A 22,048-nucleotide genomic window follows, 5' to 3' on the forward strand; every position below is an offset into this window, starting at 1 on the left:
CATTCCTGGCATGTGGCATAGCAGAAGATGTTAAACTGCTCTCAGTTTCCATTTGATCATATGCTGCAGAGTTAGAGTCCAAGATTTAAACTGTGTTAAGCAGATACAATTTAATTTTTTAACAACACATGAGAAATGTCATAAAGCAGATGTTTAATGCATGTTTCCCATTAAACACTGGTAAATTAGCCAAACAGAAAGTCCTACAGAAAAGATGCTGAATCAAAGCACCAAGAAGAGTGTTGGGGAAAGGAAATTGTGAAGAATACAATAATGTGTTCTTAAAAAGTAAGACATGCCCCATCGAGATTTAAAAATCTTGGGCTTCAAATCCTTCACCTTTTGTGCAACAAGCCAGCTGTTTTCAGCTGATTCCAGTGGTCGTGTTACTTGTGTGAGGACTATCATATTTTTGTGATGTTGAAGATGGCTGTTTTCTGGACTATAATCAGGTTCTGATAAACCTTGCCTCTATCTGTGTTTCAGTGGATTATCTATGATGCCTATGTGGAGGAGATTCAAAAACAGGAAATGTCAAAAGAGAAAGAAAAAACAAAAGCTCCGATAGCAAAAAGAGAAGCGGTGAAGAAGAAGGGAAGAAAGCCAACCTCTCTGGAATCACAGGTACATTTCCTAATGCCGGAGAAAGCCAGAGTGGTGGCAGATGCACCTATAACACAAGTCAGGTGAAATTTAGCAAGTCCTGCTGGCTGTGTAGCTAGTTGTCTCAACTGGCAAGTAACAACTCTAAGAAATGCAAAAATTAGTTTTTGCTATGAACTGTATTTCCAAAACAGGATTTCCATTTTGCTGTACTTTTAATGGGAATACAAAACAGTGTGAAGCCATAATCTTGTCTTGAAACTTGACTTACAAGTGAGATTTATGTCTTTCTTTTTTGTTCATTATCATGTTTTTGTCTCACTTTTGATTAGCATATGGAGGATAAAAGAAAGAAAGAAGTAGAAACACTGTGTGAATTTTCAAGGAATTCTAAGTGAAGCAGAAGTTTTAGGTACAATTTTCCAATATGGAGGGCAAATATATTTAGGATCCTTTCAAAATGTTGCTAAAGCACTGTTTTTTATTATTTTAATGCTAATGTTATAAAATTATAATTTATGTATTTTCTAGTTAAATACATATAAATGATATATAATATATAAATTTTATAAAAGCAATAATACTTAGTTGAAATCGAAGCTGATGTACTTAAAATTGAATACTGATTCTGGGAGGCTCAACCTAATTTGTGGTGGGATCTTGATGCATCATTTATTCATTGAGTTGAGAAGTGACAGTAATGTCTCCTTCCAGTGTTTGAAGTGCTATGCCGTGGTCAGAAATTGCACAGCATGGTGGTACCTCATGGTAATATGATTATCCCAAGAGGAGGTCAGCCACTCTGAGTCCTATAGAGTAGCAGAGTGAATGGCAAGGGCTGCTGAACTGGAGCAGCCTTCGTTAGTCTGACCTCTTGAAGTAGCAGGTACCATAACTCCTGCCAAGCTCCAAGCTGGTGGTGTGATTCTTGCTGTGAGGGTGATACTGACTCCTAATCTAGGCTGCTCTGTCAGTCCATTCCCCTAAAGTGACAATATTCCCATCTTAAAAATGTGATCCCACTTATAGCACTGATAATATGATACGGCAACTCTGAAAGATTTTCTTCATGTTCCAGAATGTTTGCAGGGAGGTCAGGAAGTTTCTATTAGTATTTAATGGAGTCTGATCTATACAGAATTGTGGATGGTTCTTTTCCCACCCCAGTCTAAGTTAAACCATTTAGAAGGCAAACTTAAATAATCTCTATAATGACTGGAACAAAATGCACTGAGAACTATAATACAGAAACATGAAAGTAAATTCTTAGCTTGCCACTAGAATAGGTATAGCTATGTCGACATAACTAAGATATATCTATGTAATAGAAGCTGGATCCTGTAACTGGTTTTATCATTTTCATACCATATGGCTGATTCAACTGTAGAGGTTTTGGCTGGTTTAGCTACCCCAGCAGCACTGTACCATCAAAAGCTTATAGTATAAAAGACCAGGAACATCTTCTGACAGGCTTCTTCCTGTGAATTGTGCCACTGAAATTCACAGCCCTTTCAAAAAACTAATAAACCTTTCACCTGAGTATGTTTTGGAGAATTGACCTGAAATCAATGGTACAATTATGGGCTTAAATGGTAGACTGCTGAAATATGAAGAAAATGAAATAAAAATTCTACCAATGAAAACATATTGTAAAAAACCTGCTGCATGCTCCACTGACGACAATGGGAAGTTGGACTCCAGACACCCATGATCCCTCCCTTTGGTGCTTTGCTTATTACTCTTAGCACATTCCAAGGAGCTTGCAAGGAAGCCAGAAAGTCAATAAACTGAAAATGTGAAAGAGAAAGTTTCTTTATGCAGAGCCAGAGTCCTAGCTACCTTCTGCAAGGCTGGTGGACCAGCTTGAAGTACATGGAAAACCTGCTGAATTTTCCAGTCATTGACTGGAATAATGAAACCTGAAGTAATCCAAGACTAAAGTCAAGCTTAGAACAGGCATTGTCTCTGGTCATGTGCAGGTCTATGGAAATTAAAGATTGATGGTGTCAGAGCTTGCACTCCTGGTCTCAAGTCAGTAAATGGAAAAGTGGGTTTTGTGGTGCTTCCAGCTCACAGGTTACATACTTTAGACCATACATGGTAATTGAAACAGAGCTTTTCCAGCTAAACACTTTCTGAGGACATACTGCCTTTGTTCATTGCTGAAGGGAACCTGTGGAACATCAAGCAGGAGATGTGGCTGATTTGAATCAAGCATGCAATGGCTAGAAGCAGCAATTGATTTCCACCATTGTTTCCATCAGGCTAGGTACTAGGAAGAAAAAGACTGTGATAGCTACTGAGATAGCACTGAATTCAACCCAAAAGGAATAAGAGGAGAAAATTAGTGGTTATTATGAGTGGTGGATCTCTGGTGGAAGCTCTTGCAATGGTAGAAGCCCATGAAAGAGAAGTTCCAGGAACTAGAACTGCAGCTGGAGATGATGGTAGGGTGAGATGAGGATTTGAAAACATAATGGATGAAGAGAAAGGGAAAACAGTACTAGTACTGAATAAGAAGTCAAGAGAAGAGATGACTAGGAGAAGAATAACTTGACCATGGAAGAATGTGGCCAAAGGCAGAGAGAAGAGGGAGAGAAGGGAAGGGACCTTGACAGAGGAGTAGAAGCTTCTCACTAGGGGAATAGAAGTAGAATGAAGCCATGCGCTGCACTGAAGAATGAGAAGAAGAAAAGAAGACGTGGTTTGGTAAAGTAGAAGAGAGAGGCAGCCAAGAGAAAAAGGAATGGAGATAACTGGGGATTCTAGCAGAAGGAAGGATAAGGATGATATAAAGAAGAATAGAAGTGAATAAAAGTCGGAATGGCAGATTTGACTGGGGACTGTGATGAGGCACTCTTGAAAATCTCTCAATGTGTCCTTCACGCAAATGGATCTATAGACAAGAGAATGTGCTACGTCCAAGAGCAGTGATACATTTGAAACTTTTCCTCAGTTTTCAATAAAACCAGCAAACAGAACATGGAGAACACAGAATACCACAAAGTAATGATATGAAATTTTCTGAGCTGAAAATATTTGGAAGCAGAGAGAACTAGGCATAAGTGTTGTATCCGCTTGTCCTGCTCTTACTGTTCCTGAGCCATCTGCTTATGACTCTGATTACAGAGTGGATCCTGGCCCAGAGATACTCTTGGTCTGATCCAGTACGACCCTCCTCCTGTTGTTGAGCAAGTGTAGAAATGACAGTATCTGAGGCAGAAGCAAAACGCAAAGAGCTTAATGCAATTAAGTTGATGCAGGCTAGCTCCTATCACTCTGAGATGAAGAGGTATGAAATCACAAGTCTGATAGTAAGGATTTTAGTGAATCTATCTAAAAAGTGGTTGAGCTATATAACTGAAGAATAATAAGGATATATTATATGTAAAAGGAGTAAAAATGGTTCAATTAGTCTGATCTTTAACAGTATATGAGGCAATAGAATTATTATGGAGGGAAAGAATAGAGAATTCGGAGTAAATATGAAATGGAATAGAATAGCATGTGTTTACCAAAGGTAGGTTGTGTCCAAATACTCTCATATCTTTCTTTTATGAGAGAAAAGTTGTTGTTTCCCTTAACAAGGGGAGTATATTAAGCGCAATCTAGCTGAAATTCTGTTAAGCTATTGCTCTACTGCCTCTAGGAAATGATTATGTAAACCAGAAAAGTTGTTACTAGTACAGATTGGAAGGGACTGGTGGAGAGGAAGGCTGTACATGTTGGAACGTCAAGGCAATCTTTGGTAAGGTGAGGTCTTACAGTTTGAAATGACAGAGAGAAACATGAGTGTGTCAGTTGGTGAGTTGTGGTGTGGCTATGAGAAGACATTGCTGGAATATATTGTGTGAGGAACAGCAGAGTAATACTATTTCTGTTATGTAAGGGAGGGTGATACCTTATCTGGAGTAGTACAGGGATATATGATTTTGATAATTTCTAAGATGATAGATTACCAACCTGCACAGATATAGAAAAGAACATACGAAATGGAAAGCTTGAAAACAAAAGTCTAAAAAATTCTTAGCATATTTATCTGGTAACACAAAGGTCTAGAGGGAATCTGAAGTAGATAAAAGAGAGAGAGAGAATTAATAGGGCAGAGGATAATGTCGACAGAAATACAGATGGATGTGAACCTGTTAGGAATATATTAAAGCTGGAACTTACTGCACTGGAACAGTCTCTAGTATCCTTTGAACCAGAAGTGGTTGAACAGTTTCTTAAAAAGTCCGTACAAAAATTACATTTAACAGAGAAATGTGAATTCCTGAATCATGCAAGGTCCTGGCTGACTTGTCTATCTCACTATAGCATTGCCCCTTTCTGAGATACGCCTGATGAGACAGCCCCGCCCACAGGGTCATAATTATAATTTGGAAGCTCTTGGATGACTAGAGTTATTTTTTTAAATAACAGCTGAAATCCAAATGCAATTAACTTTCACATTATTGTTCACCCAGGAGTGGACGAGTTGTTACTGACTCCCTTGTCTTCAATCTGCTGTTTACAGAGTATCAGAATTAAAGCCAAACAGTGAAAATGAACAGTTGAGTACCATTCTGGAAAATAATAACTACATGACAGGATTCAATCTGGGGGACTTTATTTAGGATTTGCAGTGAGTGTATGCAATGCTGGGTAAGAGGTGACAACACCCCTGTGCCATGCTTTTTTCTTTGCAAGCCAGGAGCTTTTCTGGTATTGCAAGTACATGTATTGCAGTAGAGTATGAGCAGTTACTGCACTAGTTTTAGGATGGGGTTTGTCTTCTGGATATGCAGTTATATGCCAGCAGAAGCCTTTTTTAATTCTTCAGTTTACTGGAGTTGCACATTGCAACTGGCCAGCTGCTGAGAGGCAAATATGAAGCAATTAGCGTTAATGAAAAGTAGAGCAAGACTAAAACATTTATTTTCAAAGTATTAGCCAATTATCCACCTGACGTACGATTCCATTAGGATTATGGATGTTCTAAAAATAATTTATGCACAGAAATAAATGAAATTAATTTGTTAGCTGATGAGCTCTCATTACATTTGTCTAGCTAGCCCAGAGTTGGCCTATAACAAAAAGATGAGTTTCCAACAGATCTTAAATAAAAGGATAAGTTAAGTCTATCAATTCCACTAAAGAATTATTTCAGTAACATACAGAATAAAATAGGACAGGATCCCATGAGAAAATAACATACTCTGATACAGCTTAATGCCAAAAATGTAGTTATTCATGGCTGCATTGCTAACAGCACAGCTACCTAACAGGAAAGATGACTTAAAGTTCTTTTGATTCATCTGGGGAGTTTCCTGCATTGCAGGAAAAATTCCATCGAATTATACATTGTTTCTGTATTTACAGGTTGGGGTTTGTTGTTGTTGTTGTTTAAAGCCTGCTTTCCACTGACAAAAAAAAATTATAGATGAGGCATTCATCTTCGAGAACACTTAAAATAAGCCTTGTCTTCTGATCTTCAGTCCAGAATGAAGTCTCAGGTTGGAAATCAGAATGCTTGCAGTGCAAGTTTCCTTGAATGTGTGAAAGAACAAGAGCCATGATCCTGCTCATGTCTGTAGGGTACAGCACTACCATTCTTCCCCAGCTCTTTGCAGTATCAGGTGCATGTTAAAATGGAAGGAAGTTCTTGCCTGCACAGTAGGTGAATGGAAGACAGCCGAGCTAACGCACATGATGAACCAGCAGGACTCCAGGGGATCCATTCTTTTTACATCGTGACTATGACTTTTACAATACTGGAGGAAAAAGAAGTTATTATTGTGCTTCTCTTTTTCTAAATCAGATTGTAATCTTTTCAGCATTTAACCTCTATCAGTTAAGCTTACTCAGAGCAATATGCTGGTGGCAGACAATAACATTTTTATAGTCATGATCCCCGTATTCCTGGAGAAGTGTCAGCAAAGGTGAATTGTTTTATTTTTTAGGAAGTGTTTTAGAGAAAGACAGGTTTTATTGTGGCAGAAGCAATAATGGCAACTTAAAGTCAAAAGAGGAGAAATCCTAGCAATTGAGAGTGTTAATTTCTACTTGAAATGTTTCAAGCATCCTCTTTCTCTCACTCTTTAATTTCTTATAATATGTATAAATTCCTAATGTCTAGGGAATATCATACGGTGTTAAATTTGAAAACAACTTTTCCTGCACTTTCTTAAATTCTGAACATGACAGTAAGTTCTCTGTGCTGTTCTCAAGGAGTCCTCCCACAGACCCAGGGAGAACCTGAAGAACATGAGAGTGGCCACAGTGATTCAGATCAAGGCTCTAACCACAAATGAATGTGTAAGGAAGAGTAAGAACACAGCACGAGTATATCCCAGTCCCAAATATTTTTCCAGCATTCAACTATTTTCAGCTATTTCCTAAGCTTGATGTGCTTTACTACATAGATGGAAGTACTTGTTCAGTCTTCCTTGTCACCGTGTAAAATTCTTGCATCTACAACACCCTTTGACAAGGAGTTGCACAGATGTGCCGTCCTTCTGTAAGAGACACCTCCTTTTGTTTATTTTGAACTTGACTTCCACTAGCTTCACTTGAAACCTTTACTTTTTGTATCAGCAAAGACAGTGAAGAGTCAGTCCCTGTCTGTACTTTTTGGGCCATTTAGGATTTCACAGACTTGTCTCATGTCTTACCAAGCCTTCTCTTGTCCAGACTGGCAAGTCCCAGCCTACTCAGTTTTTCCTGGTACAGAAATAATTCCAGACTTGGGCCATCCTTGTTGCCCTTCTCTAAACTTCGTTCCATGTTTTACTTTGATCTTTCTGAGATGGGAGAAGACAATAGCACACGTTAATGTGTCGGCCAACTATGGATTTATAAAAAGTGTGGCAGATTATAGAATAATTTTTCGTTTTTGTTTTTTTTTTTTCTCCTTTGTCCTGTCGTCTTTATGTAGTCCTTTGGGTTTCATGCTCTTTGAAGCAACGCTTGCAGTCTCCCTTGAGTTTGCGCAGGGCCCGAGAAAGAAGCAGAGGACTGGAACGCGCATAATCTGAAATCAAGTTCTTGGTTCTGACTGTGACTCTGCAGTGTAGTTTTGGCAAGTCATTTCAGTTTTTCTTTTCATGTTCAGGGCACTCTCTGAGCTGTGCCAAGTATGACAAGTTTCTTTTCAGTGTCGTCACTATGGAGGAAATCACACTGTGCTGGCAGCCATCAGTCCCTAGCTGGGGTTTGAAGATGAAAGTCTTTGAAACACTGGCGTGGCTTTGAGATAGTGATAGTGGGTGACAATATAGGTCCTTGGAGGAGCATGCTGTCAGAGCAGTTTGCATTCTCACATCATTGTGCAGAGTTGTGCTGGCTTCATCCTCATGGCCCAGCACAGTCTGGGGGCTTTCAAGCTCTGTCCTTCCAGTGGCTTACCCCAAGCTTATTGTCCTACTTGTCGGTTAAGCTAGTTTGGATTTTGCTAATGCTTGCACAGAAATATGCAGTGTATAGAGAGCACACTCAGAGAAAAAATAATTAATAATAGAGTTTAGTAAGAAAATTATTCTAAGGCTGTGGGGATCAGGCATAAGGCTCTGTCAGACAAGCATACCAATCAGCCACCTGCTGACAGTCAAACCGCCCCTGTTACGCTCTCTTTTCTCCATTTGTCCTTGCTGCTTCTTCCCCCATCCACTCAAATTGTTTCCTTCCTTCACCTTTGTCTCCTTCCATATCAACAACCTGCCCCTAATTACTTTTTTCCCATTGGTCAAATTTTTCTATGTCCATACCCAAGTTTGCTATTTCTGGCATAGTTTCCTAAGCAATCTTAGTCCTACATGGTATTACTGATACAGTTAGCTAGGGACTGCTGGCCTTGCAAGATGCCACTCCCCCAAAAGCTTCCAGTACTTGCATACCTGAAGGTATATCTGCACACCTTCACATACACAGGCTTGGCCACTTTTGGTGTTCCCTGACTGGGAGGATGGGATTTTCCACAGTATCAAAACAGTTTTCACAAGAGATGAAGAACAAACTGTCTTTTGAGTGTTGGGTATATATTGTATCAGCTAATGGATCTATGAATACATCAAATTGGAATTACACAGTGATTGACTGAAGGGTTTTTCTAAATCCTGTGATCTTTACTTAACACATGAGACCTTAAAGCTCTCCAAGTAGAGAGAAAGGATGCTCATGCATGATCAAGCACCTGTGATTTTGTTACTGAAGCTAATGAACTATTATCAAGTGAGATGAAGGAGGGATTATGTGTGTGCTTTTAGCTCATCCCATCATGTGGTAGCTTGAATGAGTTGAAGTCAAGACTCTAACTGCCTTCACAGATAAGTACCTTCCAATTGAGCTAAATCAGGAACAAACACTGAAGTTACTGCTGTGGTTGGCATCTTGCTAAACTTACAATAAAGTAACTGCGTTAATTCAAGTGCCCTTACCATTAGGTGCTGTTGTGAGTAGGTTCACATTATCCTGTATTCAGGATCAATGGAGTCACATTTTTCATTCACACAAAGCCTGAAGGACTTGCAAACAGATAGGAAATACATTTTTTATTCCTTGTTTTTCTTTTCAACAGAGTGATGATATAACCAAGATCTCAAAGGCTGCTAAAATAATTGAGCGGATGGTGAATCAGAACACATTTGATGACATTGCACAAGGTATGGCCCTGCTGGGAGATGCTGCTAATTCAAGACAGAACTCCTGCAGATGAGTGGCCACAGCTGTAGCAAGGGCAGAACAGCATACCATAGCATAGACTAGATTAGACTAGACTAGACTAGACTGGACTAGAATAGACAGAGCTAAAATGAGCAGGGCTAGAATTTATACAAGGCAAACAGTACAGCAGGCTGTGGACATTCAAAGGGCATGCCACATCAGACCTGCTCTGATCGGGTGAGACCAAAAGGTCTGGTCAGCATTGCCCTGCTTCCCTCCCTCAGCAGGTACTTCCCTCCTGGATGCAGATTATGGTGACAGCAGCCAGTGCCGAGCATTGCTCCGCTGGCATACAAGTCCCTGCCACAGTGATGTAGTCAGTCTTCATGTTATTTTGCAAAGGTTTTGATATGTCTGCTCAGCTCTCTCCTGAAAGGCCCCATATAGCTCTAGGAACAACCTGAGGTCACTCTTCACTCAGGTCTTCTGCTTTCTTGTTTATCCTTTGTCTGCATTTAGATCATCAGGGTGGGTTTTTTTGTTTTGGTTTTTTTTTGATTTTTTTTTGTGTGAGGACTTAGTGTTTGGTAAAATGCATTTACAGGACTTAGCTGCTGTTGGAGTTGATTGGAGTTCAAGCTTATAGACTGAGACAGTTTTTATAGTAACAACTGGGTTGTGCAAAGGCTGTGAGAATAATAGTGTGTTTTTTAAAGCTTCCCTGGCACTGCACCATGCTGATTTATTTCCTGTTTATTCATCGGGACCTTTTCCTTGACTTTTTTTGTTTTAGATTTTAAATATTTTGAGGATGCCTCGGATGAATACAGAGGCCAACAAGGAACCCTGCTCCCACTCTGGAAGTTCCAGTATGATAAAACCAAGAGCCTTGCAGTTACTGCCATCTCCTGGTAAGTCTCTTTATTACAAACTTACTCGGGTTCGCAGGAGCGTGAAACAGATTGCCATGTCACCTTACAAGATAGGACTGGTTTCTCTTACTTTGACTAATTAGTCAGCTGCTTTGGCAGCACCTAGACATCCCCGGTGTTTGTGGATGCAAAGCACCTTGTGTAAGGCTGAATGTGCCAGACTTGCACCATTCAGCAAAAGGTGAAGGCACAGGAGGCTCTGTGCAGCACTAGAGCAAAGTGACTGCAGTTCGCAGAGAAGAGTCCTTTCTTAGGAGAGCTGGGATAGACAGGTCATATCTTTGGATGATTTGCTGTAGGAATTAATCCTGAAAAGCCCAGGGAAGGAGAAGGGATAGTAACTGTATTTTTGACAGGTATCAGCATAGATAAAAATTGGCACAGATTAAAGCAGCAGAGAGGGAACTAACACTGCATGTCCCAGACAGGTATCACCATAGACTATAAGATGCTGAGGCACTGATACCAGACTAGACCTTTATGTATAGTATGTACTCAGTCACTGCCCAGACAACCATGGTACTCATGTACTGGGATCTCACACAGTTCAGTGTAATAGGTATTTGCCCTGCAGTCTACTTTTGTGCATTTATTCCTGGTCAATCCAAAACCAATCACTAATACTTTCAAATTGACTCTTTTTTTCTGAAGTGTTATCACCGTGGTTATTGCCATGAGAAAAACACTCATCACCAACTTGACAGAGTCCTTTTACTTTCTAACTTTTTTGATCTTCCCTGAACTATCTTGGTTCATGCACTGAGCATGAGTCACACATACAGCTCCTGCCTTGTGCTCCTTTGCAGCTAGGCCTTCTCTCACTTGTCTGTGAGGCAGTGTCAACACATCTGTGTCCTGCCAAAAAGGATCTGTGAAGAGAGAAAGCAAGATTGCTCTGTTCTTTCAAACCACTGTAGTAATTGTATTTTAATAGAATATCGAGGATGCAGGTGTAAGAATTACAAAATAACAGTAAAATGAGATGTAAATTTGGAAGAAAAGGCTTCTGTTATAGGTACTTTGTGCTGCTGTTATTCTTGTCTCCAGGAAATGACAACAGAAACATGGCCCTGATTTTGGAAGAATAACCCCAAATTGCCTCATGTAATAAGCTTTTCTAATTTAGTTTTTATTCTCGCATTGTTAGCAGTGATGATGCATTTAGTGGATAAAGTAAGAGCATTAAAATGCTTAGATATTAGCCTAAGTCAAAAAGGAGAAATGAAGTGAGAAGTTGTTTTATTTTATCAATTCAGAATAGCAAGTCAGAGTGTCTTGGTTTAGGGCTAGGCTGGTCACTAAATCCTGGACAGTGCTCTCTATTAACCCCTCTCCCCTCCACAGAAGGGAAGAGAAAAAAGAATAAGACAGAGAGACTTTACAGGTTGGAAAATAAAACTAACAGGTTTGATAAAACAACAATACTAATACTACAGGATAATAATGTAAATAGGAAAATAATGAAATATATACAGATATGTACAAATATATATACAAAACCAATGTAAAATCCTCCCCTCACCCTCCCTCAATGACGATTGCGTCACCAGAGGCTCTGTGGAGCTGGGCACTGGAAAAGTCCCAGACTGAACTTAGCAGCAGTGGGAGCAGGATGGAGAACACACAAATCAGGATCAGAGGCAGATGAACCAGCAGGGTTCTGCTTGAACTTCAGCTGTTGCAGGATTGAGATGAAAGGATGGATCCAAGATAGAAGGGCTCTGAGATGGAACGGTTGAGACCCTCATGATCCCTCAGCTTTATACTGAGTAAGACGTATGTGGGATGGAATACTTTGTTGGTCAGTTCTGGGTGCACTCCCCCACCCCGTAGGTGCAGACACGGTACTCATGGTGAGACAGTGGCCTTGAGATTATCAATTGTAGCAGCACACACTGTCTGGAAAAAACATACTGCTAGTTTCAGGAAGTTCAGCCACTTAGAAGAGACTGAGCTGAAAAGTAAAATCACTAAATAGAAAATTAGTTCTGTTTAGCTCAAACCAGGACACAGAGAAAACACTCATTAGATAATTTTCGCATACATTATTTCACAGAATTGTTACCCACTGGTTATACTGTGTGAGTCCAGGGATAGCAACAGTACTGACCTTTATCCCATGTAAACCCTACTGTAGGTAGGATAGGACAGTAACTGTCCACACAGAGAAGAAGCTGTAAAAAAGATAGATGTTTTTCAAATGAAGAGACTTTAGAAAACATAGTACATGGTTAATTGTTCATAGTCTGTATGCCTCAGAGAATATACTGCTCACCAACTGGCTCAGAAGGGAATTTCCCTTCCTGGTCTGTGGGAATGATCATGAATCTGTGAACTGATAACTGTCTCTTGAAGCATCCCTCATTATTTAATAACAGGTAAGGGAAGAAAGTTTACTGAGTATTATTCTGTTGTGGTTTAGAGACTTTATTCTCGCCCCTGAAAGATGGAAATTGGCATATTCCTGCCTTTTCCCTTTCCTCAGAGACCTTCTTTTTAAAAATAAACTTTCCATGATTATGAAATGGAGAAACCAAGAAGTGCTCGAGATTGACATCATGTCTGTCTGTGCCCTTTTAATCCTTTTCATCTACTGCTCTGGTCTTCTGATGTTCTATTTTTTTAAAGCATCCCAAGTCTGGTAGAATTACTCATACTTGAACTTTACTAGTGAGTATGTTCAAAGGGTCAAGCCCTCAGACTGTATGCAGTCCTGTGAGGATGGCCTCTGATATTAACATGTGAAACATTTTGCATTTCTGTGGAACTATATGGTTAATAATAAATGCAATCTTATATATATTTTTTCATTACAGGAATCCAAAATACAAGGACCTATTTGCAGTGGGATATGGCTCTTGTAAGTAACAATGCATATCATTGGGAGATTTAAAATATTAAACAGGTGCATTGAGATTAAATCATGTATTCCAGGGCATGGAGTCCACCTCATAGCAAGGACTGATTTAATTTTAACAGTATATTGAGATTTAACTCAAGATAGGGATTAGGCCTTTACAGTCCATTACATAATCATTCAGAAAGGCATAGACACAGGCAGTGTTAGCTGGGGCTTTTGACTTATAACAGTGCTGGCTCTCCCTTTTATCAAGGACTTGCTTCTAGAAGAACCACTTAATCCTTTTTATCTTACTTGATGGGCTCTGATTTTTCTGTTCGTGCCTTTCTAATTGCTGAAAGACCAGATATGTTTTGCCGGAAGGTAATCATGAAAGACTCCTCTAAGTGTAAACTCATTGTCTTCTTGTTAGGAGACACCTTCCAGGAATGTCTCAAAGGATAGGCTCTCCATTAGGGCACATCAGGCCCAGATATTGTGAGAAGGCATTTTCCCTGCTGTAGTGTCTGGGATTGGGCATGGGATAATTTTGAGTGGCAATGAACATAAGGTTTAGGGCTTGCTTAATTACTCCGTATTAATCTCTATCCAGTATTACTGCTTTCATGATCAGGAAATGGAAAAGTACTCTAACAAGTTGATGTTTTCTCACCTTTCTTTGTTCTTGTTTTGCTGTATGCATTATGTCTACCTGCCCTCCAGTTTGTCTTTTTTTTTCTTTTTACAACATGGGAATCCATATCAACAACCTTGTGTTTCCTCCTGTTCAGTATCTTTTGTTCTCTTGTTGCTTACAGACACACTGACTGCTTTAGTCTGAATTCTTGTCTTCAAATTTTCCCCTTTACTCCTGTGTAGATGAGATAGTAATGTCACTCTAAATAAATATTCTGTCTTCCATTCTCTTTTTTCTACGTTTTAGTTCTACCTGAAGAGCTGACTCTCATGAATAACTTCTTGGGTAGGGAACAGCATTCTGGTAGTTTCCACCTCCATGCCACTGCTTCCCAGGGAAATTCCCCAAAGGGAAGAGATCAGTCATGAGACAAGTTTTCCTGGAGTCTTTCTCACCCAGATAGTGTTGGCTCCCCAGCTTTGCAGCAGACTGCTTAGTAAATTTTCAGGTCCCCTGAAGATGCCTCTGGGACTCACCAGGGCTCTACTCTTCTCCATTGTTAGTAGCTGCTGCAGAGTCACATTGCTGGAATTCTCATGTAGTGAAGAGTGACCTCAAAGCCTCAGCTTTACATCAGATCGGTGTTGTTAAATAACAAGAGGATACAGACAAACAATCAAAATCCCAAACTATTTTAAGTCTCCACTGGCTCCTGAGCTGGTGAAGATCACAGCAGTAACCCACTTGCACATCTCCAGGGCATCTGCTCCTTGCCAAGATGTCCACCCAGATCTTACCATAAACTCTTGACACAAAGCAGAGAGGCGCTGAGAAAAGAACAGTATTGCAAAGGCAGCAGAGCCTTCTCCTTGCTGCAAGAGCACAGACCACAGAACAGTCAGACTCATGAGTAGGCACTACAATTTTTACCCTAAATAACCCAACCCTAGCAATTCTTTGTGGAGGACAGAGAGTAGGGAGAGCCAAAGAGAAGACCTTACCAGTAGCTACACTTTGGCCCAGCAGCAATTTCAGTTAATTTATATGTGCTTGCAAGTTACAAGTAGGCATTTTTGCTAGTGTTCTTTGCGATGAAAAAATTAGAATCTGTTGTGAATATTCTGAACTACCAAGGCAAGTTGTTTGGTATTTCACAGAATCACAGAACGTTAGGGATTGGAAGGGACCGCAAAAGATCATCCAGTCCAATCCCCCTGCTGGAGCAGGGGGATTGGACTAGATTTATTTATTTATTGGACTTTATTTATTTTAAAGGAAAAAATTAGAATCTGTTGTGAATATTCTGAACTACCAAGGCAAGTTGTTTGGTATTTATTTTAAAAGGAACATCTTTTTTTGAATGAATGCTGAAGGCTCTCAGCTGTGATAAAATTACTAATGAAATTAATTGTTGAGAAATACAGTGCATGTGGGATAAAAAGCTCAGCACTGATCTCCAAGGAGATTGATGTTATTCAGGAAAGTGATCTAGAAGTCATTCAAGTATGTGTTTCTTTTCAAACACTTGGTAGTGCTCAGCAGTAGTCAAAATGGCAAAACAAAAACTGACGTGAATTACTATGAAAGAAAAAGAAAACAAAACTTTTGGATGCAGTGGAAACAAAATGGGAAATGACATATAAAGCAGCAGTAGGAACAACAATAGAAAACCGAAAAGAGAACAAAACAAGATCTGTGATAAACTGCCATCTTGATTACTGTGTGCAGTTCTGGCTATGAACTCCAAAGAAGAATGTGTTAGGCTGTGGAAGGATTGGAAAATGTACAGAAAAGGGCAGCCATAATAAGCAGAAATACGTATGTCTTTTGTATCAGAAAGCATAAGCAGACTAGGAGTCTTAGAACAGACAAGGGCGATGGACTTGGTATGGGTCTGTAGAGTCCTGAATAACATGGGGAGAGTGAAAAGAAGTCAAATGTTCATTATTGCCCATAACGCAAGAATGAAGGAGACTTGATTAAATTACTGAGTAGCTGGAGTAAGAAAAATTTAAAACAGAATAGCATGATACATAATAAAATTGTTGAACTTTTCTTCCTTTGTGGTCTGGAGGACTGAGATATACATGGATTCAGGAGGTCAGATAAATTCACAGAGGGCCAGTTTGCTGTTGGAAGGGGAAACCATCTGATTCAGTAAGCTCATAACTGCAAGTTGCTGGAAGCTCTGAGGACATACAAAGGGATAGACCTATATTTGCTGAGGTTCTTAGAGTATTTAAGCAGCTTAACCCTACTGTCATGAAGTAAAAGGGAAAGGATCGAAGGGATTGAAGAAGAAGGAGGAGGAAGGGCTGAAGAGTTGAAGGGGTGCAGTTGGGCATAGTGGGGTGGTGTGTCGTAACATCTAGAGCTCATAGTCATTGTGTCTGGTGCGATCTATGGTGTAGATGCTGATCTGGAATACATAAATAGAGACATGATTTATGGCATCATATAATAACTAGCATCATACAACTCAAGTTATTGGCTAGTCTCACCCAGAATCAAATCTCCTTAAGGTACTTGGTTACAGGGATCTTTGCTGTGGTCCCAAATAATAATTTCTACGTATTTCTCTGTGTTCTGACAATGAAACCAGCTGGATTATCTTCATTTATACTAGAAAGGATTGTGTTCTGCTTGCAATATTGCAACATTTCATTTTTCTCTTAAAATGACATTTTTCTTTTGAAGTTCACTCTTGTGTGAGCGCTGGAAATGTTCCTGTTAGTTTTCCAAGAAGCCTAAATTCGCCTAACAATTTATTTAATTCAGCAGGCAGCAGCTACTCTAGAGAGCAGAATAGGATCAGCCTTTGCAGAAGAAAGTATGATGAGAAGTGCTTAGAATATTCCTCGCCTTGTACAGCACAGAAAAATCTCACTGTGCTCACAGCCTCTGTGCTCAGAGAGTGCAGGAATTGGGCAGTGCCCTCCCACTGCCCCACCACCTTGGTACAGGAGGTGAGATACACACTCAAGGATGCTAACTTTCCCCCTTAGCCTGTTTGGGTGGCAGTTCTAACTTTTAACAATTCGGAAAACCCTGATGTGTGCTTTCTGGGTTGTACAGAAGTAGTTTTTGTTCTGCCAGGGTCCACTGTGCCAAGAGCAATGCACAGATGCAGATGAAGGCAGACTCTAAGACAGTGGCTTGCCATATAAGTGGGCAAGAGATCCAGAAGACTTCTTATCCCATTTTTATAGCAGGCATAGAACACATATTTCATTTCAACAGGCTGTAGCCATCTAACAGCTAGAAGCTGAGTCTCTGCCCTAAGCTTGCTCTTTAGGTCAGCAGTGAGAGATCAGAACATCCAGAGGCCATTGATCCTGCTGTAAGCTGGATGTGTAAGAGGGCTAAGCAGCCCTCTGGAAGGGCTGTTCTCTCCCCATTGAGTGTAGAGTGAGCCTAGGCAGAGCACCTAGCCTAGGTGCCTGTCTCCTAAATGGCTAAAGTGAGGTGAGATGAATCCTGGAAGAGGAAATACTCCTGGAGGCACACAGGAGCTGTAGTAGAGGCAGGAGCAGAACCTAGATCTTTGGGTCTGTGGGGACCATAATTACATCACCAGTCTTTTGTGCCACATGCATTTGGGAGCACTGCCAAGATACAAGTAACACATTTGTCCTACTGCCCAAAGTACACTTTTTGAAACAAACGGTCCCTTGTTTACTGTGTTTCCATTTCACTCCAGTGTTGTGAGTTTTCTACAAAAAGGGCCCTAGCCTCTCCCTCGCTTCTAAATCCTATTTCTGGAGTTTTCACCACTGATTTATTTGGATGGGGTTTCTGATGCTAATGGCATTTCTTTGGCATGAGACGGTCTCTTCTGAACAAGGAAATACTGTCATCGTCATTTGCAATTCAGGATCTATGCTGCTTGGCTGGAATTAATTTTTATTCCCATCAGGAGGAGCTCTCTTTCTGTTTTTGTTTTTGCATAAATGAGATTGCTGGGTTTCTGGCTAGACTGAGAGCCTGCAGTGCAGGGCTCAAAGAAGCTGCAATGGGTATTGGTCTTGTGTTCTGCCTTGCTGGTGGGACCACTACAAATACAAGCTCAGGTCTTCGCAATCACATCAGTTCATGTTCCAGAAGCAAGTGTGCCTCTGACAGCCTTCAGAGATGGCTTTTTATGTGCAGCTCCATCTGTCAGCACATGAGTTGAATAGGGAAAAACAGTACCTGTATGGCTGGTGTATTTTATCGTACTGTTTCAATGCACGTAGTAGATGTAACTTGCCAGTCATAAGGATGCTTGAGAGGTACAGACTCGCAGCCAAAGCACTGGCAGTCTGAGCTCTCTGGCAAAGGTATCTACTCAGCCCTTTACAGTTCTTGATCTGAAATGGGACCTCACATAAACAGAAGTAGACAACATAAAGGTGACTATACTTCTCTAGCTTTCCTCTGTAAAGTAAAGCATGAGTAATGCCAGTACAGGGTCCTTATACTGGTGTGACTGCATCCAAAGTAAGAGTTGTTATGACTCTGTGACTGAGCTAAATCAGAGTAAAATCTGAGCCGGAGCTTTCACAGGAGTGAGCTGGTACTTTATATATGAGGTGCCCTGGAGCTGTGGAGTCATGGTTGAACACCTGGGACCACAGGACAGCTCTTGCTGCACTCTTCTACAATGCAGTGACTGGTAAACACAGAGAGACTGTGTGTACTTACTGGACAGCCCTGTAGTTTGCCGTTTCTCAAATGCCCAATGAACACAGGCAGTCTTTTATTACTGCCCTCCACTGACTGAGGCTAAAGGATAGTCATTGCAATAAGGATGTTCCAAAATGGGACCCACTCAGGGTGCATCTGAGGGAACAGGGAGTGGAAAGAATGAGCCAAGTGGCTTTAACAGCAAAGTACTGCAGCTTCCTGCTCACCTCTGTGCTTTGTAGGCATTGCTTGCTCTGATGGAGGTCTCATCCCTCAGCAGTTCTGCCACTCTTCAAGTCAATTGAATTTATTCGTCCTTGATACTTCATGTACTCTTAGCACTAAAGGATGAAGTACAGCTCCTGAAGGATCTAACTCCTCAGTAACACTGAGAAACATTCTTTCCAAGAAGGGCAGTGAAGACAGGATAGCAACATGAATGTCAAATAAGATTGTCATGGTCAAGGAATGTGCTTGCAAACAGCTTCTCAGCCAGGACCTGATCCTGCAGACGACTGAAAGGAGGATTCACTGCTACACACCATAATTGGTGATGGGTATTTGCAGAATCGGGCATTTAAATTAGAGATTAGAATAAAGAAAATGGCTGGTAACAAACTTAGCTCACTTAAAGAGGGGAAAAGTCATCCTGCAGGTACTGAAAGAGTACGTTTGGACGTATGCCATTTTCCTCCCCCTCTTTTTGTGCAGAAGTCTGGGTCTCCACTGCCTTGAAATCAAATAGTGGAAAAAATAATCTATTTTAAACAGCTTTTCTAATGATTCTATAATTCTGTGATCACAAAGCCTGGATCCTCTCTGTCTAGAAAGCAAATAGTGGAAAAATAATTAGTAGAGAATTCCCAATCTACTATTCACCTCAAAGATTTAATGAAAATTAAGATCAGTTCTGTATTATACCACTTAAGTTCGTACACAGCCTATTCCAAGTCCAAAAGACTTCTGCTAGGCAACTTTCTTTTTTTATAGCGAAGTATTTCTTTGTCAAATATGAATCTGAGAGGCATAAATAAGGAATCAGAGAATCATAGAATGGTTTGGGTTGTAAGGAACCTTAAAGATCATCCAGTCCAACCCCCTGACATGGACAGAGACACCTCTCACCAGACCAGGTTGCTCAAAGCCTGTTCAACCTGACAGGAAAGGGGCATCCACAACTTCCCTGGGCAACCTGTGCCAGTGTCTCACCACCCTCACAGTAAAGAATTTATTCCTCATTTCTAATCGAAATCTACCCTCTTCCATTTCAAAACTATTACCTCCCGTCCTATCACTACAGTCTCTAATAATGAGTCTCTCCTCATCTCTCCTGTGGGCCCCCTTTAAGTACTGGAAAGCAGCTATAATGTCTCCTCGGAGCCTTCTCTTCTCCAGGCTGAACAACCCCAACTCTCTCAGCTGGTCTCCATAGTGGAGGTGCTCCATCCCTCTGATCATCTTGGTGGCCCTCCTCTGGACCCGCTTGATGTCCTTCTTATGTTGGGAGCCCCAGAGCTGGGTGCAGTACTCCAGATGTAGTCTCACCAGAGTGAAGTAGAGGGGCAGAATCACCTCCCTTGATCTGCTCACCACACTACTTTTGATGCAGCCTAGGATATGATTGGATTTCTGGGCTGTAAGTGCACATTGCTGGCTCATATTCAGGTCTTCATCTGTCAATATCCCCAGGTCTTTCTTCACAGGGCTGCACTCAATCCATTCATAGCCCAGTCTGCATCCATGTTTGAGATTGCACCAAACAAGATGCAAGACCTTGCACTTGGCCTTGTTGAACTTCATGAGGTTTGCATGGTGCACCTCTCAGGCCTGTCAAGCTCCCTCTGGATGGCATCCCTTCCCTCTAGAGTATCAACTACAACACTCAGTTTGGTGTCATCTGCAAAATTGCTGTGGGTGCATTCAGTCCCACTGTCTATGTTGGATAGGTCAAGGGAGGTTCTCCTTCCCTTCTAATCTGCCCTGGTAAAACCACACCTGGAATACTGTGTCCAATTCTGGGCTCCCCAGTTCAAGAAGGACAAGGAATGACTGGAGAGAGTCCAGTGTAGAGCCACTAAGATGATGAGGGGACTGGAGCATCTCCCATATGAGGAAAGGCTGAGAGAGCTGGGACTGTTCAGCCTAGAGAAGAGGAGACTGAGGAGGGATCTCATTAATGCTTATAAATATCTAAAGAGCGGGTGCCAGGATAATGGGACCAGACTCTTCTCAGTTGTGCCCAGCAACAAGACAAGGGGCAATGGTCACAAACTGGAACACAGGAGGTTCAACCTAAACATAAGGAAAAACTTCTTTACTGTGAGAGTACCAGAGCCCTGGACCAGGCTGCCCAGAAGAGGTTGTGGAGTCTCTTTCTCTGGAGACATTCAGAACTCACCTGAATGTGTTCCTGTGTGATCTTCTCTGGGTGATCCTGCTCTTACAGGGGGGTTGGACTGGATGATCTTCAGAGGTCACTTCCAACCCTGACCATTCTGTGATTCTATGACAGAGTATAGGATCCTAAGCATGTAAACAAGGTGCTTGTGCCAGGCATCAGAAGAGACTTTGTGTATCACCACGGAATTGTGCCCTACCCTGCCAAGTACCTTCTCTTCAGCTATGGGCAGTCTGTTGATTAGGATAAGCTCACAGAAAATGCAAATCTGGGAGCTGGGTTATGTATCTGGAAAACAGTCCTTCCTGAGCCCGACTGAAGAGCAATCAAAGCATTGAAGCATAAGCTGTGATCATAAGTCTCCTAAGGCAAACCTATAGGTGTTTTGCACATGGAGAGGATGATCATCTTCTTGGAGTCAAGGAAGAAAGTAGTGGACAGCAAGGCTGGATCCCATCCTACCTTTATGTAGTGGCTGGAGGATTTTTCTTAAAAGCTGGGTCAAAGCATATCTTTTAGAATGATGCTCAGTTTCCTTGTCAAAATTCCATCTGATGGTGAGTCCTTCACTTTGCCTGCTATACTGTTCCAACTTTGAATTGAACTGCCTCCTAGTAAATGGTATCTCATTTCAAAGTTGAATTTGTCTAACGTATTTTCAGGCATTGAAACTTCTTCTCTTGGCAGGAAGCTTAAAAAGCCTTTCCAGCAAGTTCCTTCTCCATAAGTGGTGTAAGTGCCCATATGCGTTGATGAAGACATCTCTCATTTTTCTCTTCTTAAGGCTAAACTCATCAAGCCATACTCAAGATTTGTTTTCCATCTGCTATCTTATTTCAGTGGACTTTCCCTAACCTCTCTCCAAAGTATCCACATTCTTCTTGAGTACAAATGCCATAACCAGGCATGTTCACCTAGTTTCTCTCTTATGCATACCACCCACCATGTGTCACCTTCAGGTTCTCTCAGCAAACATTTTGTATCATGTAGAACAAACTAAAAATATTAACCAGTGCTGGACTAGGAACTCATGCCTGGAAAGATGCCCTAGAAACCATCTCTGTTCATATCTCTTTCTCTCTACTGTAGGCTCTGGCAATGAACCAGTTTTTAATCCAGCTAGTATGTGCTCTGCTAATTCCATTTCTTGTAAATTTTGAAATCAAATATTATGAGGTACTTAACTGAATGACAAAGGGAATACACAGATATATTATTGTTAGCACAATTATTTCATCAGTCATCCTGACAAGAGGGATGGCAGCTTCGACAAGACATTTGCCCTCTCCATAGGTCTAGAGATCTAAGTAGTAGGCAAGATAATTGAGCATGAC

General features: G+C 41.0%; 1 protein-coding gene across 1 annotated transcript in view; it reads left to right on the top strand.

Annotated features, from left to right (window-relative positions):
- DNAI1 (dynein, axonemal, intermediate chain 1) overlaps positions 1-22,048 on the top strand; it is a gene marked incomplete at both ends in the record, with an annotated part of 89,978 nt that overhangs the window by 10,884 nt on the left and 57,046 nt on the right. Inside the window, 4 exons of the mRNA XM_010194269.1 lie at positions 487-624; positions 9,158-9,242; positions 10,037-10,154; positions 12,992-13,035. Of these exons, the coding sequence (XP_010192571.1) occupies positions 487-624; positions 9,158-9,242; positions 10,037-10,154; positions 12,992-13,035 (385 nt within the window). The remainder of the gene's footprint in view (positions 1-486; positions 625-9,157; positions 9,243-10,036; positions 10,155-12,991; positions 13,036-22,048) is intronic.

The sequence above is a fragment of the Mesitornis unicolor genome, unplaced genomic scaffold (assembly GCF_000695765.1).
Source record: "Mesitornis unicolor isolate BGI_N332 unplaced genomic scaffold, ASM69576v1 scaffold4941, whole genome shotgun sequence".
In the NCBI taxonomy this organism is placed as follows: domain Eukaryota; kingdom Metazoa; phylum Chordata; class Aves; order Mesitornithiformes; family Mesitornithidae; genus Mesitornis; species Mesitornis unicolor.